Source organism: Coregonus clupeaformis, chromosome 10 (assembly GCF_020615455.1).
Source record: "Coregonus clupeaformis isolate EN_2021a chromosome 10, ASM2061545v1, whole genome shotgun sequence".
Taxonomy (NCBI): domain Eukaryota; kingdom Metazoa; phylum Chordata; class Actinopteri; order Salmoniformes; family Salmonidae; genus Coregonus; species Coregonus clupeaformis.
In genome coordinates, this window is record NC_059201.1 from 59560206 (window position 1) to 59586801 (window position 26596).

Below are 26596 nucleotides of genomic sequence, written 5' to 3' on the forward strand. Positions count from 1 at the left end.
CGAAGCCACTCCTTCGTTGCCCGGGCGGTGTGTTTGGGATCATTGTCATGCTGAAAGACCCAGCCACGTTTAATCTTCAATGCCCTTGCTGATGGAAGGAGGTTTTCCCTAAAAAGCTCATGATACATGGCCCCATTCATTCTTTCCTTTACACGGATCAGTCGTCCTGGTCCCTTTGGAGAAAAACAGCCCCAAAGCATGATGTTTCCACCCCCATGCTTCACAGTAGGTATGGTGTTCTTTGGATGCAACTCAGCATTCTTTGTCCTCCAAACACGACGAGTTTAGTTTTTACCAAAAAGTTATATTTTGGTTTCATCTGACCATATGACATTCTCCCAATCCTCTTCTGGATCATCCAAATGCACTCTAGCAAACTTCAGACGGGCCTGGACATGTACTGGCTTAAGCAGGGGGACACATCTTGCACTGCATGATTTGAGTCCCTAGCGGCGTAGTGTGTTACTGATGGTAGGCTTTGTTACTTTGGTCCCAGCTCTCTGCAGGTCATTCACTAGGTCCCCCGTGTGGTTCTGGGATTTTTGCTCACCGTTCTTGTGATCATTTTGACCCCACGGGGTGAGATCTTGCATGGAGCCCCAGATCGAGGGAGATTATCAGTGGTCTTGTATGTCTTCCATTTCCTAATAATTGCTCCCACAGTTGATTTATTCAAACCAAGCTGCTTACCTATTGCAGATTCAGTCTTCCCAGCCTGGTGCAGGTCTACAATTTTGTTTCTGGTGTCCTTTGACAGCTCTTTGGTCTTGGCCATAGTGGAGTTTGGAGTGTGACTGTTTGAGGTTGTGGACAGGTGTCTTTTATACTGATAACAAGTTCAAACAGGTGCCATTAATACAGGTAACGAGTGGAGGACAGAGGAGCCTCTTAAAGAAGAAGTTACAGGTCTGTGAGAGCCAAAAATCTTGCTTGTTTGTAGGTGACCAAATACTTATTTTCCACCATCATTTGCAAATAAATTCATAAAAAATCCTACAATGTGATTTTCTGGATTTTTTCCCCTCAATTTGTCTGTCATAGTTGATGTGTACCTATGATGAAAATTACAGGCCTCTCTCATCTTTTTAAGTGGGAGAACTTGCACAATTGGTGGCTGACTAAATACTTTTTTTCCCCCACTGTATATATATATATATATATATATATATATATATATATATATATATATATTAAAAAATATAAATCCTCATCAATCTACACACAATACAATTTTTTGCAAACAGAAATACCTTATTTGCATAAGTATTCAGAACCTTTGATATGAGATTTGAAATTGAGCTCAGGTCCATCCTGTTTACATTGATCATTCTTGAGATGTTTCTACAACTTGATTGGAGTCCACCTGTGGTAAATTCAATTGATTAGACATGATTTGAAAACACACACCTGTCTATATAAGGTCCCAGAGTTGACAGTGCATGTCAGAGCAAAAACCAAGTCATGAAGTCGAAGGAATTGTCCGTAGAGTTCCGAGACAAGATTGTGTTGAGGCACAGATCTGGGGAAGGATACCAAAACATTTCTGCAGCATGGAAGGTCCCCAAGAACACAGTGGCCTCCATCATTCTTAAATGGAAGAAGTTTGAAACCACCAAGACTCTTCCTAGAGCTGATTGACTGGCCAAACTGAGCAATCGGGGGAAAGGGCCTTGGTCAGGGAGGTGACAAAGAACCTGATGGTCACTCTGACAGAGCTCCAGAGTTCCTCTGTGGAGATGGGAGAACCTTCCAGAAGGACAACCATCTCTGCAGCACTCCACCAATCAGGCCTTTATGGTAGAGTGGCCAGACGGAAGCCACTCCTCAGTAAAAGGCACATGACAGCCCACTTGGAGTTTTCCAAAATGCACCTAAAGGACTCTGACTATGAGAAACATGATGATTTGGTTTGATGAAACCAAGATTGAACTCTTTGGTCTGAATGCCAAGCATGACGTCTGGAGGAAACCAGACACCGCTTAATACTATCCCTACGGTGAAGCATGGTGGTGGCAGCATCATGCTGTGGGGATGTTTTTCAGCAGCAGGGACTGGGAGACTAGTCAGGATCGAGGAAAAGATTAACGGAGCAAAGTACAGAGAGATCCTTGATGAAAACCTCAGACTGGGGCGAAGGTACACCTTCCAACAGGACAACGACCCTAAGCACACAGCCAAGACAACTCAGGAGTGGCTTCGTGACAAGTCTCTGAATGTCCTTGAGTGGCCCAGCCAGAGCCCGGACTTGAACCCGATCGAACATCTCTAGAGAAACCTGAAAATAGCTATGTAGCAACGCTCCCCAACCAACCTGACAGAGATTGAGAGGATCTGCAGAGAAGAATGGGAGAAACTCCCAAAATACAGGTGTGCCAAGCGTGTAGCGTCATACCCAAGAAGACTCAAGGCTGTAATCTCTGCCAAGGTGCTTCAACAAAGTACTGAGTAAAGGGTCTGAATATTATTTATTTTGTAACGTAACAAAATGTGGAAAAAGTTAAGGGGTCTGAATACTTTCCGAATCAATAGAAAGCCCCTTGGTAATAACCAGGTCTAGAGTATGGCCGCAGTTATGGTTGGGTCCAGTAACATGTTAGATAAAGTCCAAAAGAGTCATAAATTCAATGGCCTTGGAGTCAGTCTTTGTCAACATGAATATTAAAATCGCCCAACACAATGATTTGTCATAGTTCTCAAGGACAATAGACAATAGTTCGAAGAAATCAGTAAAGAAAGTAGGGTAGTGCTTTGGTGGCCTTTACAGGGTTATAGCAGCAATGGTGGCTGACATTTAAACAGTATAGCATGATGCTCAAAAGACCCAAAGTCGCTAAATGAAATGTCCTTAAAGCTGAGAGCATTATTAAAAATAGAGGCTGTTCCCCCCACCCTTTTCCCCTTTTCTGATAGAGTATGAAAAGCTGTAATCCGGGGGGGGGAGGCTTCAATAAGTGCGCCACTACAGTCTATAGATAGCCATGTTTCAGTGAGAAACATGCAATCAACTTTGCGCTCAGTAACAAGATCATTCACGAGAAAGGTTTTACTAGTGATTGCTATAACATTTAAAAGAGCCATATTTAATGAGTGTGGGCCACTCTTGCCCCTGGGGCATCTGCCTCGAGGTAACCAATGGAATAACAATCATGTTTTCTGACAGTCTCCAATCTATCACAATGCTAGGATATGACAGTTTGTATACACTCACTAGAAGGCAGAGATAGAGGAACATAAATTAGGTTACTCACAATGACCATGGTGCCATTTCTACAGGAGTTGATATGCTTGCCAGGTCCTCTGTTACTTATTCTGACAGGGAGGACTGGAGCAATACCAGACCCTGTCCGTCAGTCTCTAAAGCAGGTTGCGATGTTGCTGGAAATAATCCTGGAACCCCTGCGTTTAGGGTGAATCCTGTCTCTTTTAAAAAGTGCTTGCTCAAATCAAATTTCATTGGTCACATACACATATTTAGCAGATGTTATTGCGAGGGTAGCGAAATGGTTGCTCCCACAGCAAATCAAAGTAGTCACAAAAGGAGACATTCCTGTCATTGCAGAGTTTCCTGGTACTCGTTTAGGGCAACGAGTCGGCTGAAATGTTCTGAACTCCTTCGATAGCACGGGAGGGGGGCCAGGGATAATCATTATCTTCCCTGTGCTAGCGAGGGCGTTTAAAATTTTTTTGTAGTCCTCCCTCAGTTCCTCAGATTGCCTAAAGCGAAGGTCGTTAAAACCTACGTGAGTGACGATGGTGTCAATATTGGAGTAGTTGCCCAGAACCGTGGGCAGGAGGGAGTTGACGTCATGGACACAGGCTCCTGGGTGACAGTGGACCTTGGTCGGTCCACAGACCGTAGGCAGGCCAAAATCTCTCACCATCAAGCAGCCCACAATGATTACATTTACATTTACATTTTAGTCATTTAGCAGACGCTCTTATCCAGAGCGACTTACAGTTAGTGAGTGCATACATTTTTTTTATATTATTTTTTTTATACTAGAATCGAACCCACAACCCTGGCGTTGCAAATGCCATGCTCTACCAACTGAGCTACATCCCTGCCGGCCATTCCCTCCCCTACCCTGGACGACACTGGGCCAATTGTGCGCCGCCCCATGGGTCTCCCGGTCGCGGCCGGCTACGACAGAGCCTGGATTCGAACCAGGATCTCTAGTGGCACAGCACTGCGATAAAGTGCCTTAGACCACTGCGCCACTCGGGAGGCTGATGATGGTGCTCGTGATGGAATCCGATGGGGAAGGAAGAGGGGGAGCGGGATGGGACAGCCTCGGGTTGATGGCGTCGGAAACCCCAGGATGGTGGAAGATGGCCCGAGACCCTTCGGTCTTGAGTCAGTGACCTGCTGAACTGTGGTGGCCATGGGGGAGGGTGCCACTGGGCAGCCGCTGGCTGGTGGTATACTCCCAGGATCCGTGCTGACTCCCGGGGCTGTTAGGTCCGTCTCAAGCGGGGCAAAGCTGTTTAATAACTGGATTGGATCTTCTCGGATAGATTAAGGGTGGCCAGACTGCCTTCCTAATCTCCCACACCTTGCGAATATCCAGTCTCCCATGGGCCGCAGAGTTGAGCTTAACATCTGTCTGTTGGATTGGGACAGATCAATGCCGCCCGACTCAGACAGGTTTGCTATAGGAGGCATTTATAATGGAGATTCGGTTTGCCTGGGCTACAGCAAGGTCGGTGTACTTAGAAAGCAGGTTATCCTTTTCTCGCTGAGCGAGCAGCCGGAGGATCTCTTGCATTAGGGCAGACAAATTGTGATTGTGTGGAAATCATCTCACAACTAAAGCATTAGTGCCCAGCCGTGAATAAAAACACAGGTGAGCTAGCACTGCTAGCATTAGCCTGCTCTGTTTTCATGACGGGTAGCAGCTAACTGCTACTTAACAGAAATCCGGAACACAAACTTACGGTCCCAGCCGTAAAGGCTAACCTCGTTGCGGAATCCGTCGCAATAAAAACTTTAGCTATGATTAAAAACGATTTAACCAATTACAGTCTAAGCCCTGTCTAAGCCGGGGGGGGGGGGGGGTTCTACTAAACTATATGGAATTGTTTTAAGAAGGTCATACACCAAGGATAATTTTGCTATTTGAAGTGAGCATTGGCGGATATGGTGGATTGAGACGCATTTCAATGCAAAAAAACTAACCCAGATATCTCTCGTTAAACTGACAGATGTTTATGGGGATTTTTTTATTATGATAATTAGATTTCCGTGGGGGCACGGACATTGACTTTAGAGGGTTAAACAAAACTATTTCATAGAAACAACAAACCGAGTCTAGACAGTACACGCTTCTGTTGCACGCTTGGTTGACATCTGTTGCGTGAAACACAAGGCCAAATCTAGACTGGAATTGCTTACCAAGAAGACAGTGAATGTTCCTGAGAGGCCGAGTTACAGTTTTGACTTAAAATCTACTTGAAAATATATGGCAAGACCTGAAAATGCTTGTTTAGCAATGATCAACAACCAATTTGACAGAGCTTAAAGGATAAAAAAAAGAATGGATGGGCAAATGTTATACAATACAGGTGTGGAATCCTCTTAGACTTACACAGAAAGACTCACAGCTGTAATCGGTGCCAAAGGTGCTTCTACAAAGTATTGACTCAGGGGTGTGAATACTTACGTAAATTATATATTTCTGTATTTCATTTTCAATACATTTGCTCACATTTCTAGAAGCATGTTTTCACTTTGTCATTGTGCGTAGATGGGTGAGATTTTTTATCCATATTGAATTCAGGCTATAACAACAAAAAGTGGAATAAGTCAAGGAGTATGAATACTTTCCAACAATCTCCCCCTCGATAATCACCAATCCTCGGTATGAAAGAGCAATGGAAGTTATAGGACTACTGATACATTGGCCTATAGGCTATGAGTTCAATGCTCTCATTTCTTTAGCCGCCAATGGATCATGGTGTATCAATGTGTCCATATGGCAGAGGCTGGTGATCTCGCATTAGTTGACTTTTAACTTTTAGATTTGTATCATTTTAATTTAGATATTTATTATTAACCACGTGACAATGATTTTGAAAAACAAAAACATTATTATGGAAATGAAACTGTTCCACGAAAATGTGCATATGAAAATCATAACTGGCACGCAAAACAGTAGAAATGGTAGGATAAATTGTAAGCTTACACAAACTTGAAACTCACGCGCCGCCTATGAAGTCCTTAAAATAATTGCCTCCACGTTTTAATGGTCGGATTTTGCCTATAGGCTACTTTGAAGCAAGGTAAGACATGCCTCATAATATGAAAGAAAACATTCAGGTTTCAAACAATTAAGTATGTTTTCAAAATGCATACTGCCTCCAGCTCACATTGTAAAGTGGCGGGTGACGCGCTGATAGCCTGTTGCCTGCACTTGAATGGTGAATGGGAGGCGTGCTTAAATTACCAGTTGAGAAATAAAAATAGTAGCTCTTTTTAATTGTGCACCAAAACTGTTTTTAACACGCAATTGCATTTAGAATTGTTGCGCACTGAATGGGCTTATAAAAGCACATATTTTACTCATGGAGCAACCAGCTAAGGATCTGCAGGAGAAATCCCCTCAAAATAGGGTCTGATGTGTTGGATAAATAAGATACATGATGACTAATGAAAATACAGACCAATTTAATTCCACAAAATCGACTAGCATTTCCATCAATGAATAAAAAGCATTATTTTGCAACAGGATTTTTTTGGGGGGGCCGGCAACAGTTTTATTTTATTGGCTTTTCATGTATTAATTTGTTTTACCAAAAGCTGCCAATTTCTGGCTAACAGAAACCCTGGTACATAGCTACCTCAATTAACTCATACCCCTGCACTTCGAGTTGATACTCCCTATATATAGCCATGTTCTTTTTATTCATTCTTTTTATTCGTTATTCACTGTGTTTTCATTCCTTGTATCACGATTTCAATTATTTTGAAAACCAAAAATACCTTTAACTCTGCATTGTTGGAAAAGGACCCGTAAGTAAGCATTTCACTGTTAGTCTAAACCTGTTGTTTAAGAAGCATGTGACAAATAAAATTGGATTGATTTGATGGCCTAGCTGCAAAGTCAAAATTGGCGACATATCATGAAAATGTATGATTAAGAAAATCTGCTTTTTGGTTAGGGTTAAGAGTAGGGCTTCCGAGTGGCGCAGCGGTCTAAGGCACTGCATCTCAGTGCTTGAGGCGTCACTACAGACCCCCTGGTTCGATTCCAGGCTGTATCACAACCGGCCGTGATTGGGAGTCCCATAGGGCGGCGCACAATTGGCCCAGCGTCGTCCGGGTTTGGCCGGTGTAGGCCGTCATTGTAAATAAGAATTTGTTCTTAACTGACTTGCCTAGTTAAATAAAGGTAACATTAAAATAAATACAAATGGTTAAGGTTAGGATTAGTTTGAAAATCACATTTTTTCAATATATATTTTTTTACTTCTTGCTTTGCAGCTAACCCTAACCCGATAGTGACAACCAATTGCCTTGGCAAACATGAAACAAACTGCTTTCGAAGTGGTTTGCGGGTCAACTCCCTGGGACTATACCTTTGGCCACTCGGAGAAGGAGTAGAGGGCTTTCTCCTGCAGCAGCTGGGCGATGGTGGGCTCTCGCGTGTCCTGCAGACTGTCAGGCATCTCACACATGGACATGGGGGCTGCAAACCGTGCCACCTCTACATAGCTGTCCACCACGGAGGCTGTGGAGAAAGACAGTGATTCAGTGCACAACACAAGATCTCAACTACAGGGCATCCGGAGAAGGTGAGTGGAAAGGTCATTTTCAATGCTACATGTTTAAAGACTGCAAAAAAACTAAAAGCCACAGCAATTTTTACCATATTTAAATTGGAGTCAATCTTAACTGTCTAGCTGTAGGTTATCTGGAGTTTTTCCCCCTTTTCTCTATGTCGGCTATTCCCAAACTGGGGTACGCCCAGTTAAAAGTATGCCCTCGGGGGTACGCCAAATAAAAATGTGATTCATATTTTCAAATTTCCATTTAGATTTTCCAACGGGGCTATACATTTGGGTGATGTTTTTTTCCTCACCTGAGTAGCCTAATTTCACTGCCAAACATAACATTAAACCATCTAGTGTTCAGCGAAATAACAACACAATGTCAAATACAGGTAGCCTAGTCAAATAATTAACATCCAATCACATTAACCGTTACTATTTTGCGGGAATTCCACTAACGGTCCGTATGTAGCCAAATGTAGCTGCTGCTCATTCCATTTGCTCGAAAATGGATCAATGGTAAAAAAAAAGTATGGCCCACGTCCATAGAGACACATACCATCTCTACTGGTAGTACTGCTACTACCAGCAGCACTACACCTGCACCTGTCGACGACACAAGTTGTTCTGCTTCCACGAGCACATCCAACGCTAGCATCAGAAATTCTACATTTGTTGCTAGCCCAGCTAGCACGGACACAACTCACAACTCGATGAAACCGTCACTCTTGTGCAGACATTTAGAAACGAAACAAGCCAATTTGAAAAATAAGCCACAGGAGTTTTTGGAGTGAGAATTAAGACGACTTTCAAGTAGCAAGCCATGTACAGTACCAGTCAAAAGTTTGGACACACCTACTCATTCAAGGGTTGTCTTTATTTTGACTATTTTCTACATTGTAGAATAATAGCGAAGACATCAAAACTATGAAATAACACATATGTATTCAGGTAGTAACCAAAAAATTGTTAAACAAATCAAACTATATTTTATATTTGAAATTCTTCAAATAGCCACCCTTTGCCTTGACAGCTTTGCACACTCTTGGCAGTCTCTCAACCAGCTTCACCAGGAATCCTTTTTGAAGGAGTTCCCACATATGCTGAGCACTTCTTGGCTGCCTTTCCTTCACTCTGCGGTCCGACTCATCCCAAACCATCTCAATTGGGTTGAGTTCGGGGGATTGTGGAGGCCACCTGATGCAGCACTCCATCACTCTCCTTCTTGGTAAAATATCCCTTACACAGCCTGGAGGTGTGTTAGGTCATTGTCCTGTTAAAAAACAAATAATAGTCCCACTAAGCTCAAACCAGATGGGATGGCATATCGCTGCAGAAAGCTGTGGTAGCCATGCTGGTTAAGTGTGCCTTGAATTCTAAATAAATCACAGACAGTGTCACCAGCAAAGCACCCCCACACCATAACACCTTCTCCATGCTTTACGGTGGGAAATACACATGCGGAGATCATCCGTTCACCCACACCTCGTCTCACAAAGACACAGCAGTTAGAACCAAAAATCTCAAATTTGAGAATCTCAAATTTCCACTGGTCTAATGTCCATTGCTCGTGTTTGTTGGCCCAAGCATGTCTCTTCTTCTTATTGGTGTCCTTTAGTAGTGGTTTCTTTGCAGCAATTCGACCATGAAGGCCTGATTCACACAGTCCCCTCTGAACAGTTGATGTTGAGATGTGTCTGTGACTTGAACTCTGTGAATAATTTATTTGGGCAGTAATTTCTGAGGCTGGTAACTCTAATGAACTTATCCTCTGCAGCAGAGGTAACTCTGGGTATTCCATTCCTGTGACGGTCCTCCTGACAGCCAGTGAAGAAACTTTCAAAGTTCTTGAAATGTTCTATATTGACTGACCTAATGATGGACTATAATTTCTCTTTGCTTATTTGAGCTGTTCTTTCCATAATATGGACTTGGTCTTTTACCAAATAGGGCTATCTTCTGTATACCCCCCTACCTTGTCACAACACAACTGATTGGCTCAAACGCATTAAGAAGGAAAGAAATTCCACAAATTAACTTTTAAGAAGGCACACCTGTTAATTGAAATGCATTCCAGGTGACTACCTCATGAAGCTGGTTGAGAGAATGCCAAGAGTGTGCAAAGCTGTCATCAAGGCAAAGGGTGGCTATTTGAAGAATCTCAAATATATTTAGATTTTTTAACACTTTTCTGGTTACTACATTCCATATGTGTTATTTCATAGTTTTTATGTCTTAACTATTATTCTGCAATGTAAAAAATATTTAAAATAAAGAAAAACCCTTGAATGAGTAGGTGTGTCCAAACTTTTGACTGGTAGTGTATAAAAGCAACAGATACCATTAATAAGAAGGGGCTAGAAGCGTCTTATATGGTGAGCTACCGAGTGGCTTGGACAGGCAAGCCCCATACTATTGTGGAGGACTTAATTCTTCCTGCTGCCGCGGATATGGTTGGGACAATGCTGGGGGAAACGGCCCAAAAAACTACAGACAATGCCTTCATCAAACAACACAGTTTAATGACGCATCAGTGACATGGCAGGAGATGTTTTGAAACAATTACTGCTTTCGCATAAAAGCCAATGAATTCTATGCGTTATAGCTGGATGAGTCAGACGTGGCGGGCCTGGCACAGCTCCTGGTATATGTCCGTTACGTTTATGGGGGGAGGGGGGGGGGGTGGGTCAATTAAGGAATACATCCTCTTCTGCAAACCACTGGAAACCAGGAGAGGATAAGTACTGGACAGCTTTGTGACATCAAATGGATTTGGTGGTCAAGATGTGTTGGTTTCTATACTGATGGCGCAAAAGCCATGACAGGGAGACAATGGAGTGGTAACGCACGTGCAAGCAGTTGCTCCCGACGCCACTTGGGTATGAGAGGCTCTTGCTGTCATGGGAATGCCTGACAGCTTGAAAGACGTTTTGGACACTACAGTGAAAATGGTTAAGTTTATTAAAGCAAGGCCCCTGAACTCGTGTATTTTCTGCATTGTGCAATGATATTGGCAGCGACCATGTAACGCTTTTACAACATACAGAAGTGCGCTGGTTATCAAGGGGAAAAGTATTGACACGTTTTTTTTAAATTGAGAGACGAGCTTAAAGTTTTCTTTACTGACCATCATTTTCACTTGTCTGACTGCTTGCATGACTGCTGCCTATCTGGGTGATGTTTTTTCTTGCCTGAATGATCTGAATCTAGGATTACAGGGACTCTCTGCAACTATACTCAATGTGCGGAACAAAATTGAGGCTATGATTAAGAAGTTGGAGCTCTTCTCTATCTGCATTAACAAGGACAACACACAGGTCTTTCCATCATTGTATGATTTTTTGTGTGCAAATTAACTCAAGCTTACGGACAATGTCAAATGTGATATACCGAAGCACCTGAGTGAGGTGGGTGCGCAATTACGCAGGTACAATTACGCAGGTACACAAACAACTGGATTCGTTATCCCTTTCATGCCCTGCCTCCAGTCCACTTACCGATATCTGAACAAGAGAGCCTCATCGGAATTGCAACAAGCGGTTCTGTGAAAATTGAATTTAATCAGAAGCCACTGCCAGATTTCTGGATAGGGCTGCGCTCAGAGTATCCTGCCTTGGCAAATCGCGCTGTTAAGACACTGATGCCCTTTGCAACCACGTACCTATGTGAGAGTGGATTCTCGGCCCTCATTAGCATGAAAACTATATTCAGCAAAAAAAGATACGGCCCTTTTTCAACCCTGTCTTTCAAAGATAATTAGTAAAAATCTAAATAACTTCACAGATCTTTATTGTAAAGGGTTTAAACACGGTTTCCCATGCTTGTTCAATGAACCATAAACAATTCATGAACATGCACCTGTGGAACGGTCGTTAAGACACTAACAGCTTACAGGACGGTAGGCAATTAAGGTCACAGTTATGAAAACTTAGGACACTAAAGACGCCTTTCTACTGACTCAGAAAAACACTAAAAGAAAGATGCCCATGGTCCCTGCTCATCTGCGTGAACGTGCCTTAGGCATGCTGCAAGGAGGCATGAGGACTGCAGGTGTGGCCAGGGCAATAAATTGCAATGTCCGTATTGAGACGCATAAGACAGCGCTAAAAGGAGACAGGACGGACAGCTGATCGTCCTCGCAGCGGCAGACCACGTGTAACAACACCTGCACAGGATCGGTACATCCGAACATCACACCTGCCGGACAGGTACAGGATGCCAACAACAACTGCCCGAGTTACACCAGGAACGCACAATCCCTCCATCAGTGCTCAAACTGTCCAAAATAGGCTGAGAGAGGCTGGACTGAGGGCTTGTAGGCCTGTTGTAAGGCAGGTCCTCACCAGACATCACCGGAAACAATGTCGCCTATGGGCACAAACCCACCGCCGCTGGACCAGACAGGACTGGCAAAAAGTGCTCTTCACTGACAAGTCGTGGTTTTGTCTCACCAGGGGTGATGGTCAAATTCGCGTTTATCATCGAAGGAATGAGCGTTACACCGAGGCCTGTACTCTGGAGCGGGATCGATTTGGAGGTGGAGGGTCCGTCATGGTCTGGGGCGGTGTGTCACAGCATCATCGGACTGAGCTTGTTGTCATTGTAGGCAATCTCAACGCTGTGCGTTACAGGGAAGACATCCTCCTCCCTCATGTGGTACCCTTCCTGCAGGCTCATCCTGACATGACCCTCCAGCATGACAATGCCACCAGCCATACTGCTCGTTCTGTGCGTGATTTCCTGCAAGACAGGAATGTCAGTGTTCTGCCATGGCCAGCGAAGAGCCCGGACCTCAATCTCATTGAGCACGTCTGGGACCTATTGGATCGGAGGGTGAGGGCTAGGGCCATTCCCCCCAGAAATGTCCGGGAACTTGCAGGTGCCTTGGTGGAAGAGTGGGGTAACATCTCACTGCAAGAACTGGCAAATCTGGTGCAGTCCATGAGGAGGAGATGCACTGCAGTACTTAATGCAGCTGGTGGCCACACCAGATACTGACTGTTACTTTGATTTTGCCCCCCCCTTTGTTCAGGGACAAATCATTCAATTTCTTACATTTACATTTACATTTTAGTCATTTAGCAGATGCTCTTATCCAGAGCGACTTACAGTTAGTGAATACATTATTATTTTTTTAATACTGGCCCCCCGTGGGAATCGAACCCACAACCCTGGCGTTGCAAACGCCATGCTCTATCAACTGAGCTACATCCCTGCCGGCCATTCCCTCCCCTACCCTGGACGACGCTGGGCCAATTGTGCGCCGCCCATGAGTCTCCCGGTCGCGGCCGGCTGCGACAGAGCCTGGATTCGAACCAGGATCTCTAGTGGCACAGTTAGCACTGCGATGCAGTGCCTTAGACCACTGCGCCACTCAGGAGACATGTTAGTCACATGTCTGTGGAACTTGTTCAGTTTATGTCTCAGTTGTTGAATCTTGTTATGTTCATACAAATATTTACACGTGTTAAGTTTGCTGAAAATAAACGCAGTTGACAGTGAGAGGACGTTTCTTTTTTTGCTGAGTTTAAATACAGGCACAGACGGTGTGTGGAAAATGATTTAAGATAGACTCTCTCCAACACAACCAAACATTGCAGTTATGTGCATCCTTTCAAGCACACCCTTCTCATTAACCTGTGGTGAGTTATTCACAATTTCTGATGACCAAATAAGGTTTTATATGTAAGACGGCTAAATAAAGAGCAAAATGATTCATTATTATAATATTATTATTTGTGCCCTGGTCCTACAAGAGCTCTTTGTCACTTCCCACGAGCCGGGATGTGACAAAAACTCACACTCATTCTTATGTTTAATAAATGTATCGTATAGTGTGTGTGGCAGGCTTACAATGCTGGCAAAAAACAACATTTGAGAGTGCACTGACCCTGGTGCTAGATGGGGTACGCAGCTGGAGGTTGAATGTTTGAAGGGGTACGGGACTATAACAAGTTTGGGAACCACTGCTCTATGTATTGTACCTTCTTTTTGTCCAGCTCATATTACCATTTTGGATGTGTGTAAAACTCTCTCCTTTCATTACCTGGGGTTTGGGGCCTCTCCTCGATCTCGTCCTTCACCTCCAGCAGCACCTCTGTCTGCTCCAGTTTGGGTGTGAGGACAGTGCTGTCGGGCTCCAGGATGTCCGACTTGCTCTCAGCGCTCTCTGGGTCCAGAGGGAACTCCAGTTTGATCTGTGCCACTCCCGCCACGCGTGGGGACAGTGGTGGCTTAGGCTGGGACGTGGGGAATGAGGGGGATGGGGGCAGAGAGTCTGTTGCGTCAACAGTGGGGAGTGTGTGTTCGCTGAAAGTGCTCTCTGCTTCGGCAGGCCCCTCAGAGGCCCCTTCTGGTTCTACGTCGTACTGCTCCTCCAATGGCCCTGCGAACGGTCCTTCTGGTGCTGGGTCTTTACAAGAGTCTTCCAGAGGCCCCTCCACTGGTTCCTCCTCCTGGGGATCCATTGGTGACATCTCCAAGGGTTCTTCAAACTGCCCCTCTAGAAGCCCCTCCTCCTCTGGCCCCAAGGCCATGTCCCTTTCTAAAGTCTCTTCCCCTGGCCCCTCTAGAGCCGCCTCAAGTGACTCCACTGGAGAGCCCATCCCCGTCCCCTCGCAGGCCCCCTCGAAGGGCTCCTCTTGGGGAGAGTCCTCGCATGGTATACCTGAGGCTTCCAGGCCCTGCTCCGGCCCCACCAGACACAGACTGTCCACAGACATCTCTTTGTCAAACTCAAAGGCCACATCATTCTCAGCCTCTCTCTCCTTGGGGCAGGGCATGTGGGTGACGGCGTCCGAATCGCTCAGCTTCTCCTCTAGCTCCTCGGCATCACCCTGGTGGTGGTGGGGGTGCAAGGTCATATGGGACAGCGACAGGGGCGGAGGGGGGACGTAGGGTGGAGGGCAGCTGGTGGAGAGGTCGGTGTGCTTCTCAGCAGGCTCCTCCTCGCTCACGCCAATGTCCTTGAACAGCATAAAACAAGAGGGCAGCGGCTCCCCTGGGTCACTACGGGAGGAGGGGATACCCAGGCAGTCATCAAGCACTCCCCCTGCTCTGTCTTCCCTTCCCCCATCTCCCCGCTGCTCTTCGGTGTCCAGGAACTCAGTCTCAAGGGCGGGCGCCCCCAGGATGGGGTCAGCCTCGTTGAACATGTCCGCGGCGCCGGTGTGGTCCGTGCTCTCCCAGGGCGCCTGCAGCTCCTGGTCCAGCTCCAGCAAGGGCGCCATCAGGCCCGTCTCCTCAGAGGAGCCCTGCTCACCCACCAGCACGTCGCTGCGCAGCTTGCTCGAGATGATAGGGTCCATGTCGGCTGACTGCTCGCCGTTCAGCTCCCCCTGCACACCATACGAGTTGAGCATGCTCTGGCCGCCCTGCGCAGAGTTGAAGGGGAACCCGTTGAAGGCCTCCTTGGCAGACTTGCCATGGAGGGAATCTGAGGCCAGGCCCTCTTGCTGCAGTGAGGCCAGCTCCAAGGACTCGTCCAGAGGGGGGCAGTCCAGGAAGCCCTCCCTGGGCCCAGACACCATACCTAGGCTGCCCCCGGAATCCTTGCCCACTATCTCTGGCGGGTGACCATGGACGTGGATGTGCGGGTGAGAATGTGCATGGATCGACGAGGAGGAGGGGGTGGCTGGGTGGTGGTACTCCGGCGGCTGGGGAGAGTGGCATTGGCCGAGGCCTGTCTCGTACAGGCAGCAGGGGTGGAGGTGGGGTGAGGGGGCCATACCTGCGTGGTGCACCCCAGGATGGTAGCCCTGGTGATTCTCCTTCTGGACGTAGTTGCGGTGGGCCTCCAGGAAGGAGAGTTGCGGGTCGTTGAGGATGTAGTAGTCGGTGCGGCTGAGGCCGTGGCGGGCTGCCCCAATCAGGAGGTCGCGGTCGTGTTTGCCACACTCCCACCACACGGGCAGGTAAAGGCTGGGCCGACACAGTTGCAGCCGTGGACCCAGCAGCGGGTGGCGCAGCACCTGCTCCCTGACCTTGCGCAGCAGCTCGATGCGGTAGAGGGTGCGTGCTGCTCGCTCCTCCGTGATGGGCTCCACAAACAGATTGTGGTCCAGAGGCCCTGACAGACAGATGGAGAGGGTTTACTTTCATATAATTGTATCATTCAAATCACCCCATTGCAATATCACTACTATTGTAAAAATAATACTGTCATAAATCTACTAACCTCCACCTATCTTTCCCCATGCTTTCGAAAGCACCGCTAAAATACACAAAAAAATCTATAAAGTGAACTCTCTCTTTAAGACACTTTCCTTTGGCAGAGACTTTTGTTAAAGGTTGAGTAAGTTGTTTTAGAAGCTTGGAGGATGCATTACTAACCAACAACAGCTGCAAATCCCAATAAAACAACATCACGTAATTACTTACCTTGCTTTGTCTACCTACACTATTTTGAATCTAGAAAATATGTTTTGTGGTTCTAAGTGGAGTATTTATTTAGTTTCATAGCACAAAAGTATTCTAGCAAGTTTATCACATTGGCTTTAGCCACAGTTGGCGCAGCCCTGCCTGGGCAAGTGTAGGGTGATTGCCTAGCAACATGTGCCTCAGAAGGGAGGCAACGTTAGCATAGCTACAAATTCCCATGTTTCCATGCTAGATTCTGACCAAACAATTAGCTCGACAGGTAAAATGCCTTTAAAAAAAAAAACGATTTCAACTAATAGCAAGATTTACCTAACAAAATAACTACATTATGGCATTCCCTAGGGTTTAAACATTCTGGTTGGATGATTACTGATTTCCTGCATATTCCTGGATTTTTAGAAACCTGGGGATTTTGGGAAAGGTACCGGTATTTTGCAACCCTAGCAGTGACTAACCAACTATTTACATATTATAGAAATGTGGGTATATTTGTGGATGAAATTCCTACTTATTGCACCTTTAAAGGGTAAGCTCTCTTGCTCTGCCTCCTGTGGAGTAGTTACCTTCGTCCTTCCTGGGGGGCAATCTGCAGGCGGTGCGGCACATGGACACAAAGCTGCTGAAGTATCTCTCCAGGCTCTCGTCCGTTTTCCTCTCCAGCCGGGCGAAGGATCGGAACTGACTCCAGTCAAAGGTTTTCTTCTCTGGGTCGTACACCACGCCGAACGACGACACTGTGCGGTAGAAATCTGCTTGCTCACGCCGTGTCCACCTGCTCACAAAAACACAGGCCTACCATTAGCCTTTTATCAGGGGGACATGCACTGACCATGTGACTGCCGAAGGAGGCAGCTGTGGGTATCTCACCCAAAAGCCATCTGGTTTCAGAAAGACACATTGAAGTCACATTTCTTAATCCAAATGAAGACATTTCTGACTTCATTTTTATATTTTGTCTTTGACACGCACAATATTTTAGGGCCACAAACAAGGAACCAGTCCAATTTCATCCCCTAGCCCAGCAGGTGTTCATAGATCTTGAAGGATATGCTTTGTGAAAGTTAGCTTATAGGAAAGGTAGCATCGTATTGCTAAGATATACCCAGGTCTTATAGGAAAGGTAGTATCGTATTGCTAAGATATACCTAGGCCTTATAGGAAAGGTAGCATCGTATTGCTAAGATATACCCAGGCCTTATAGGAAAGGTAGCATCGTATTGCTAAGATATACTCAGGCCTTACAGAACGGTGAACATAGAGGGGGGTAAGGGGCTAGGAACCGAAAGGGACATAATGTAGGGGATCAATGACATCACCCACCTTTGCTCTGACATCATCACCCACCTTCTCTGCCACTCCAGGAAGAGAGGGTCAGGTTTGGCAGCGGCTGCCGTGCAGCGCCTAAGCTCCTCCCCCAGTTGCCAGGACATCGGCCCCGGGCCCGCCCCTGGCAGTAAGAAGTCATGACGCAAGGGCTCGCGCCGCATGAAGCGCTGGTAAGCTGTGATGAGGCGACGCAGCCTGGCGGTAAGGTTAGGGCCGGCGGGCCACAGAGGGCGACCCTTCAGCTCCATGCCCTCCTGGCCAAACCCTTCCTGGCCAAAGCCCTCCTGGGCCATCTCCACTGAGAGTGTGTCTGGAAAGTAACAGAATCAGATCAAAGCTTTGTTTACATATATTCACATGCATTTTATAGTAACTTTTATAGCAATTTTTGAGATGGGAAAACTTGTTTGTTATGAAGTTAAACATTTGCTTTTTATGACAGAATGTTATGTGAAATAAATAACGTTTTGACAAAATTACACTTCCCCTGAAGGCAATCTATTTGTAGATTAACCCACATGACACCTGCAGAAAATGATCGAGGTGGAACTTGGGAGTTGATAAAACTCCTATAATCTATATGCACTCACAGATTCTCCAATTTGTAAGGCGTTTCATTCAAAAAGACAAGTTGAAAGGTAGCTGAACACTCACCTTGAACAACACTGTCATGCTTGTCCATTGCATCATTGCTGGAGCCGGTTTCATCCTTTTGGAGCAAAAATAGACTATATAACTTCACAACTCAACCTTTTTAGATACTAAATCCTTAAATCCTTCATTTTCATTTAGCTGAGTCACTCGAGAGTCCATACCTTATTATCAACCCTTTCCATTCCTCCCTCCTCTTGCTTGCTTTCAGGATCGTCTTTCATGTCATCACTTTTGCAATTACTAATAAGAAGCAACAATTAAGATAGACCAAAGTTATATCACTTGCTCCATCACCAGAGTCAGCTTGACCACCCAGGATGTATTAATGTATTTAGGGGAACTAGATTGAGGTATTGCTGATACATTACATTTTGGGGCATGCAGACATCGGTTGACATTTTGGGGCATGCAGACATCGGTTGACATTCACATTCGTACACAGCACCTGAGATTCGGTACTGGGGATGTTCATAATACTGTATGCCATCCTTCAAATAAGACTTGTGCCCTATGGTAAGGCTGAGGTGGTTCTTGCCTGTCAGTGAGGTCAGCCACCACCTCTCCTCCACTCTGCTCGGCTGAGAGCGCCGTGACGTCAGGCATGCCCACCAGCTCCAAGAAGCACAGCTCTGGGTCGGCCCGCATGGCGTTGTACCGCTCGTACCCTGAGGAGACACCAGGGTTACTGAGCGCCGATGGTGATGACGGCAGTGGCTTTAGACTTAAATCTACCGTTAACATAAAATGTAAGATCAATTTATCAATGACTAATAACTGTGATATGTGGTAGGCCAGTAATTACCAATCCTGATCCAAGATTTACAGGGTGAGCTACAGGCTTATAGAGATTCTCCGGTACTTTTGTATACTTTTTAGCCAGTAGTTCTGAAAGTAGAGCTCACGAGTAATAAGTGGTCCTGAAAATTGCATATTACGTCACATATGTGCAGATACAGTATGTGCACCAAGTCATTACTCTCGCTCTGCTGTGTGTGCATCTTGCTAGCTGTCACTCAAATGGCTGAAGATCATTGTCTAGACCTCAAATTGCTAGGGGGCTGGCCCAATTGATGAAAATGGTGCAGCACAGCTTCCAGAAAAACAGTCACTATCAAACTAGTAATTGAGGTAAAACAGTATGTCTTTAAAAGCGGACTCTAATCCACTGATCATCAGGACCTTGATTAGTTGAATAAGGTGTTTTCGTGCTGTCTTCGAATAAAGGCTTGCACACCCTGAAATTATCTAGAACCAAGGTTGATGTGTGATCTTTTGAAATGGATAAACCATGACTTCAATATACTGTAACATAAAATACACTGCACAAAAACATATACGCAACATGTAAAGTGTTGGTCCCATGTTTCATGAGCTGAAATAAAAGATCCCATAAAGTTTCCGTACGTACAAAAAGCTTAAGCTTGTGCACAAATTAGTTTACCTCCTTGTTAGTGAGCATTTCTCCTTTGCCAAGATAATCCATCCACCTGACAGGTGTGGCATATCAAGAAGCTGATTAAACAGCATATCATTACACAGGTGCACCTTGTGCTGGGGACAAGAAAAGGCCACTAAAACGTGCAGTTTGGTCACACAACAAAATACCACAGATGTCTTACGTTGAGGGAGCGTGCAATTGCCATGCTGACTACAGGAATGTCCATCAGAGCGGTTGCCAGAGAATGAAATGTTAATTTTTCTACCGACGTCGTTTTAGAGAATTTGGCAGTACGTCCAACCGGCCTCACAACCGCAGACCATGTGTAACCACGCCAACACAGGACCTCCAGATCCGGCTTCTTCACTAGCGGGATCGTCTGAGACCAGCCACCCGGACAGCTGATGAAACTGTGGGTTTGCACAACTGAAGAATTTCTGCACACTGTCAAAACCGTCTCAGGTAAGCTTATTTGTGCTCGTCGTCCGACCCAGGGTCTTGACCTGACTGCAGTTCAGCGTTGTAACCGACTTCAGTGGGCAAATGCTCACTGGCCATTGGCAAGCTGGAGAAGTGTGGTCTTCACGAATTAATCCCGGTATCAACTGTACCGGGCAGATGGCGTCGTGTGGGCGAGCGGTTTGCTGATGTCAACATTGAAAACTGAGTGCATCATGGTGGCGGTGGGGTTATGGTATGGGCAGGCATAAGCTACGGACAACAAACACAATTGCGTTTTATCGATGGCAATTTGAATGCACAGAGATACCTGATGAGATCCTGAGGCCCATTATCGTGCCATTCATCCGCCGCCATCACCTAGTTTCAGCATGCTAATGCACGGCCCCATGTTGCAAGGTCACGTACACTATTCCTGGAAGCTGAAAATGTCCCAGTTCTTCCATGGCTTGCATTCTCACCAGACATGTCACCCATTGAGCATGTTTGGGATCATCTGGATCGACGTGTACAATGGCGTGTTCCAGTTCCCGCCAATATCCAGCAACTTCACACAGCCATTGAAGAAGACAACATTCCACAGGCCACAATCAACAGCCTGATCAACTCTATGCGAAGGAGATGTGTCACGCTGCATGAGGCAAATGGTGGTCACACCAGATACTGACTGGTTTTCTGATTCACGACCCTACTTTTTTTTTTTTTTTTTTTTTTTTGTATCTGTGACCAACAGATGCATACCTTTATTCACAGTCATGTGAAATCCATAGATTAGGGCCTCATTTATTTATTTATTTCAATTGACTAATTTCCTTATATGAATTGTAACTCAGTAAAATCTTTGAAATTGTTACATGTTGCATTTATATTTTTGTTCAGTGTACATAAAATTGGATTGTATAGTGAGAGCCATGAGGACCTGACAAACAGGAGACCCTAGACTAGAGGATTACCGTGTTTGTGCACTCCTATGAGGAGAGACTTATCTGCCTCTGCATCCCACCAGCCTGCTGGGATCTCGATGTAGTCGATGTCAGGCAGTGCCACCTCCAGTTTACTGCACAGATCACACACACACAAATCAGCCATTCACTTTAGTCTGGTTTCCCGGACCTAGATAAGTAAGTGGTATGATTAATGGGTGCCCTCGTGGTGCACTTTGTACCTGGCAGGAATGCCCTCCAGGGACTGGGCAGCAGCCTCTCCCAGGACCTCCGCCTTCAGGTAGTACAGCATCCTCACCCTCAGAAGTACCCTTGGCACAACAACGCACATAACACAACACATATACCCCTCATCAGTCTCTTATTGGATAAACACCAAACCACTTAGGGCCAGTGCAGAGTTGCTAAGCATTTTCACCTGTTTCTAGGAAGAGATAAAACAAAAAGCAAAAGCTTAGTAAATCTAGCCCTTACTCCCTAGACTTCAGCACCAAAAAATCATAATTTCAAATAGAACTAGACTATGTATGTTTTGTAAGATTTAGCAACCTTAGGAATCCCATTCCGCATACAGGAGAACATGACTGTTCACTAACAGCTGAAAGTGAATTGTGAGGAATGGGGGACTCACTTGTTGCAGTGCTGCTTGAGGTGTTTCTTGTAGCTGTCATCATGCAGCACCACCTCTGGGTTGCAGTTGACCAGCCAGTCTGCATGCTTCATCTCGGGCACACTCAGCTGGTTCTTTAGCTTCTTACCCTTGCGTCCCCTGGGGACTGGGGCCGACAGGCCTGCTTGTGGAAAGGTTGGAATTGAACTATATCATGTAATCACCTTACTGCACACCTGTCCACATTAAAGGATAGACATTTGGAGACCATAGCAAACCATCGGAGAAGGGTGGGGATCGCTTTTATTTTTTTATGCTAAGGGATAGACAGAGTAGATACAAGATGTAATAAAGAGTAGTACAAGATGCTGAGTGTGGATTCAAACCCCCATCGCAGGGGGCCATGCATGATCTGGAGTCCGCTTTCTAGGCTATTACACCAAACTCTGGCACTACGAGTTGCTTTTCAGAGCTTGATTATTCATTTGAGTGTTGTCAACATAACTAACCATATTGCCTGTCCTCTTTCCCCCACACCATATCTGAATGAGTGAATGGCAGCTTGTATCAGGGGATGTTAGTGAGTCTCTCACCAGAGTGGTTCTGCAGGTCCTGTTTATGGCCATCCTTGGCGGGTGTGATGAGGTCCCAGATAAAGCTCTTGATCTTGTCGTCGCCCTTGTAGTGGCGCAAGCAGTAGACCAGCAGCGACCGGCACAGCACCTCAATGTCGCATTCGGCCAGTTGCCACTTGAAGCGCCCATGGGTCAGGATGTCGTTCCAGCGACCCCAGCTATGTGGGCACACGCAGAGACATGGAGTGAGTGGCATGAGGACAGAGTCAGTTGGATACAATACCTAAATACTGTACTCTAATGTAGCCTACTGTAGTGATTCCCAAAACTCCCCTCAAGTACCCCCAGCCAGTGCCACATATTTGATGTATTCCACAACTAATTTATCAACTAATCACCAAGCCCTTCACTGGTTGACCAACTGAATCAGGTGGGGTAGTACCGAAATACATAAAATAAATGGTACTTATTGGGGGTGACTTGAGATGTTTGGGAAACCTGCACACTGTAACTCTGCAGTAATTAGTAAGAGTGCTTACTAAGGTACAGTTTGAGGTACAGACAGCACTTACATAGGGAACACATTTTTTTTACAGTATGGCACAATAGAAAGGCTACTGAAAGTATAACTGAGAAATATAAGAGGCTGTGAAACTGACCCGAATATGAGCAGGTTCTTCTCTACACGGAAGCACTCTGCACGGAGGTAGTGCCTGCTCCTCTCGCTGAGGCGGCGGGTGCGACAGGGCCTCTCTTCTGAGTCGCTGTCCAGCTCGGAGAACTCCATCAGCTCGTCATCCTCAAACGAGTTGTAGTGACGCGTCTGCTTCCTCACACGAGGCGTGTCAATCACCAGGCTCTCCTGTCACAGACGGAGGTTCAGGTTTAGGCTTTACTGCCGGCTTGCTACGGATATGCTAGTTGTAGGTCCCAAGAAACAAAGAGTTCTGCTGTCGGATCTGACAATGAATCTCGATGGTTGTACAGTCGTCTCAGGAAAGCATATAAAAGCATATAAAAGCACCAGCTTCAAACAGCTGAAAATATACAGAACAAAAAAATAAACACAATAATCCATCCACCTGACAGGTGTGGCATATCAAGAAGTTGATTAAATAGCATGGTCATTACACAGGTGCACCTTGTGCTGGGGACAATAAAAGGCCACTCTAAAATGTGCAGTTTTGTCACACAACACAATGCCACAGATGTCTTACATTTTGAGGGAGCGTGCAATTGGCATGCTGACTGCAGGAATGTCCACCAGAGCTGTTGCCAGATCATTTAATGTTCATTTCTGTACAATGACGTTTTAGAGAATTTGGCAGTACGTCCAACCGGCCTCACAATTGTAGACCACGTGTAACCATGTCAGCCCAGGACCTTCCCAACTGGCTTCTTCACCTGCGGAATTGTCTGAGACCAGCCACCCGGACAGCCACTGGCACGCTGGGGAAGTGTGCTCTTCACGGATGAATCCCGGTTTCAACTGTACCGGGCAGATGGCAGACTGTGTATGGCGTCACGTGGGCGAGCGGTTTGCTGATGTCAACGTTGTGAACAGAGTGCCCCATGGTGGCGGTGGGGTTATGGTATGGGCAGACATAAGCTACGGACCGACGTGTATAGCATGTTCTGGATCGACGTGTACGACAGCGTGTTCCAGTTCCCGCACAGCCATTGATGAGGAGTGGGACAACATTCCACAATCAACAGCCTGATCAACTCTATTCAAATCTGTATTCTCAGTCATGTGAAATCCATAGATTAGGGATGAATACATTTCTTTCAATTGACTGATTTCCTTATAGAACTGTAACTCAGTAAAACCTTTGAAATTGTTGCATGTTGCGTTTATATTGTGTTCAGTGTACAATATTTTTGGCTATGGAAAATATATTTCACATTGGTGTAGATGGTAGAATGATTCTCTACACTATACTTGCTTGTTTTGTCACATAAACTGAAATTAGGCGAACTATTAGAATTTTTGCATCCAGGAAATGTGGAGTGATTTCTGCATTGTACACTTTTACCCCTCTAAGTCTAAGCGGGGGAGGGTTCTAAGCTAACATATGGAATTGTTTTAAAATGGTCATACCAAGTGTTATTTAGCTATTTGATTTGGAATTTTAAGACCCCTTATGGTCTAAAAAAATATATAACAAAATTATTGGATGAAACATTGAATTTGGCATTACTGCTATTAGCCAAAAAAAACGCATTGAATAAAATATTCACTACATGGAACAACAGATAGTCCAAAACTAAATCTAAAGTAAATTTGTTCTGATGTGTCCGTCCTATATCTGAGAGATATAAGAAAGATCAGGAAACATACATATACATATATATCTTTCGCATGTATTTATCCCCTTATTTTAGGCACTAAAACTATCTCCATATATAATTCCATAATTCTTTCAAACTGGTACCGGGGGCCTTCAGACAAGTGTTGTGAGGCTTGTGGGCGTCGTAGAGCAAAACGGAGAACACCATCGTGTTCGTGAGGAGTCTTTCAGTAGAGTGGTCAAAATAGTTTCTAGGCCAAACCGTTCCGACACTACATATAATTTTGTGAGAAGACCGATTTTCGGGATGTCTAATGGTCTGACAAACACCGCTGTAGCTCTGCCACCTTTCACCGCAGATGCGAATGGCCGATTTCAGCGGATGCGGTGGATTAAGACACAGCCCATGCAAAAAAACTGATATCTCTATCTTAAACAGACAGATTTTGATGGGGATTTTAAAATTATGTTAACTAGATTTCTACGGGGGCGCGACCATTGTGTCCCATTGTCTTGAGACGACCTATATGCCAGAGAATCATACTGCGGATAACCTGAGTGAAGCTCTCCGGTCCGTGTTGGCAGAGTGGGCATTGGATGAGAAGAAAGTGTCCTGCATCACAACTGACAACGGGGCAAACATTGTGGCCGTGGTGAGGCAGTTGGGTTGGCCATGGCTTAGCTGCTTTGGAAACAACCTGCATCTGGCCGTCACAAAAGGTGTTGCAAGTCAGAAAGACCGCACAACCCGGGCCTTGGGGCTCTAGGACACTCGCCAGCACCTTCTCCACGAGCTGGTTGAAGAGGAGAAACCTCCATAAAGCACAGGAGGTTCTTGAGATGCCCCAGCACGTTCTCATACTGGTGAGTGCTTAATCTTATTTAGTTCATATTCAGTCTTAAATTCCATTGCATTCCATTAATTTTAGGCTATTTAAATTAAAAATCAGCTACAATTTCGTGTTCAAGATGTTGGTCTTAGATTAATACAATGTATATCAATCAAATTATATGCCTATTGCATTCCATAAATGTTTGGCTATTTAAATCAAATACAAGCTACAATTCCCCTATCAAGATGTTAGTCCTATTAATAGGCCTTCACTATATCTCAATTGAATGATGAGCACATTTCATTCTATTAATTTTAGGCTATTTAAATCAAATACAAGCTACAATTTCGTTATCAAGATGTTGGTCCTAGATGTATAAATTGTATATAAATCGAATGATATGCCCATTGAATTCCCTTGCATTTCATAAAATGTTATTATTTTTCATCCTGCAGGATTGTAGAACAGGTTGGGTGATCAAACAACAAATGGTCGAAAGAGTTTCGGCGCAGGTCTCGGCCATACGACGGGTATTAATTGACGATCGAAATCACAAGCATTTAGATCCATCATGGCAGGTCATCAATGTTCTGCAATCGGTCAATGCCGCACTGAAGCCTGTGGCCGACTTCACTGATATCCTGTCTGGGGAGAACTATGTGACAGTGTCGTCAGTCAAGCCCGTTTTACAACTTTTAACGGGACAGATTCTCTCTCCCAAACCCAATGACTCCGAGCTAACGAAAAACTATAAAAAAGAAAATGGGAAGTGTATTGCAGGACAAGCACAAAGCAACAGCACTACAGGCACTTTTGTTAAAGACCTGCCTACTTGACCCCCGGTACAAAGGCCGTGTGGGAGATGGCACGAAAAGATGCCCTCCTTCAGGAGATGTTGGCACTCGGGGAAGTAGACGGAGGCAGCACCAGCTGTACAGCTGGAGATGGGGATGACTGTGCACAGCTCCCGGCTAAAAATATGAATCTTGGTGATCTTCTTAGAGAAGAAACTGGCCCTGAAAGCTCCCCCCCCTGTATCCTTGAGAGTGCATGCCGACACTGAGATGACCCGCTATATGGACGAGAAGGAACCGGACACATATTGCTGAACCCCTATCATGATGGCGGGATAACCAGTCTCGTTTTCCTTTATTGGCTTTATTATAATGTTTCGTAGACCTGCCAAAAATAAATAATGGATTTATTGTGATGGTGTAAAGGCAAATAAAGGGATTTATTACACTTTAGACTTGTAAATGTAGATGTTTCAAAAGGCACACATCAGCAGCTTGCATGTGTGGAACCCCTTTATGTTAATTA

The 26596-nt window shown here is 45.3% G+C and overlaps 1 protein-coding gene across 5 annotated transcripts in view; it reads right to left on the minus strand.

Annotated features, from left to right (window-relative positions):
* The window catches only part of chd6 (chromodomain helicase DNA binding protein 6), a 101556-nt gene that overhangs the window by 18974 nt on the left and 55986 nt on the right, over nucleotides 1-26596 (minus strand). For 3 of the 5 annotated variants that reach the window (XM_045223100.1, XM_045223098.1, XM_045223096.1), the window contains exons 21-32: nucleotides 22812-23014; nucleotides 22171-22370; nucleotides 21599-21761; nucleotides 21189-21278; nucleotides 20977-21080; nucleotides 18662-18791; nucleotides 18288-18366; nucleotides 18127-18181; nucleotides 17467-17782; nucleotides 16710-16918; nucleotides 13814-15835; nucleotides 7576-7727 (exon numbers count right to left, since the gene is read on the minus strand). In XM_045223100.1, the coding sequence (XP_045079035.1) occupies nucleotides 7576-7727; nucleotides 13814-15835; nucleotides 16710-16918; nucleotides 17467-17782; nucleotides 18127-18181; nucleotides 18288-18366; nucleotides 18662-18791; nucleotides 20977-21080; nucleotides 21189-21278; nucleotides 21599-21761; nucleotides 22171-22370; nucleotides 22812-23014 (3723 nt within the window). The remainder of the gene's footprint in view (nucleotides 1-7575; nucleotides 7728-13813; nucleotides 15836-16709; nucleotides 16919-17466; nucleotides 17783-18126; nucleotides 18182-18287; nucleotides 18367-18661; nucleotides 18792-20976; nucleotides 21081-21188; nucleotides 21279-21598; nucleotides 21762-22170; nucleotides 22371-22811; nucleotides 23015-26596) is intronic. The other 2 variants (XM_045223097.1, XM_045223099.1) reach the window with 2 other exon arrangements.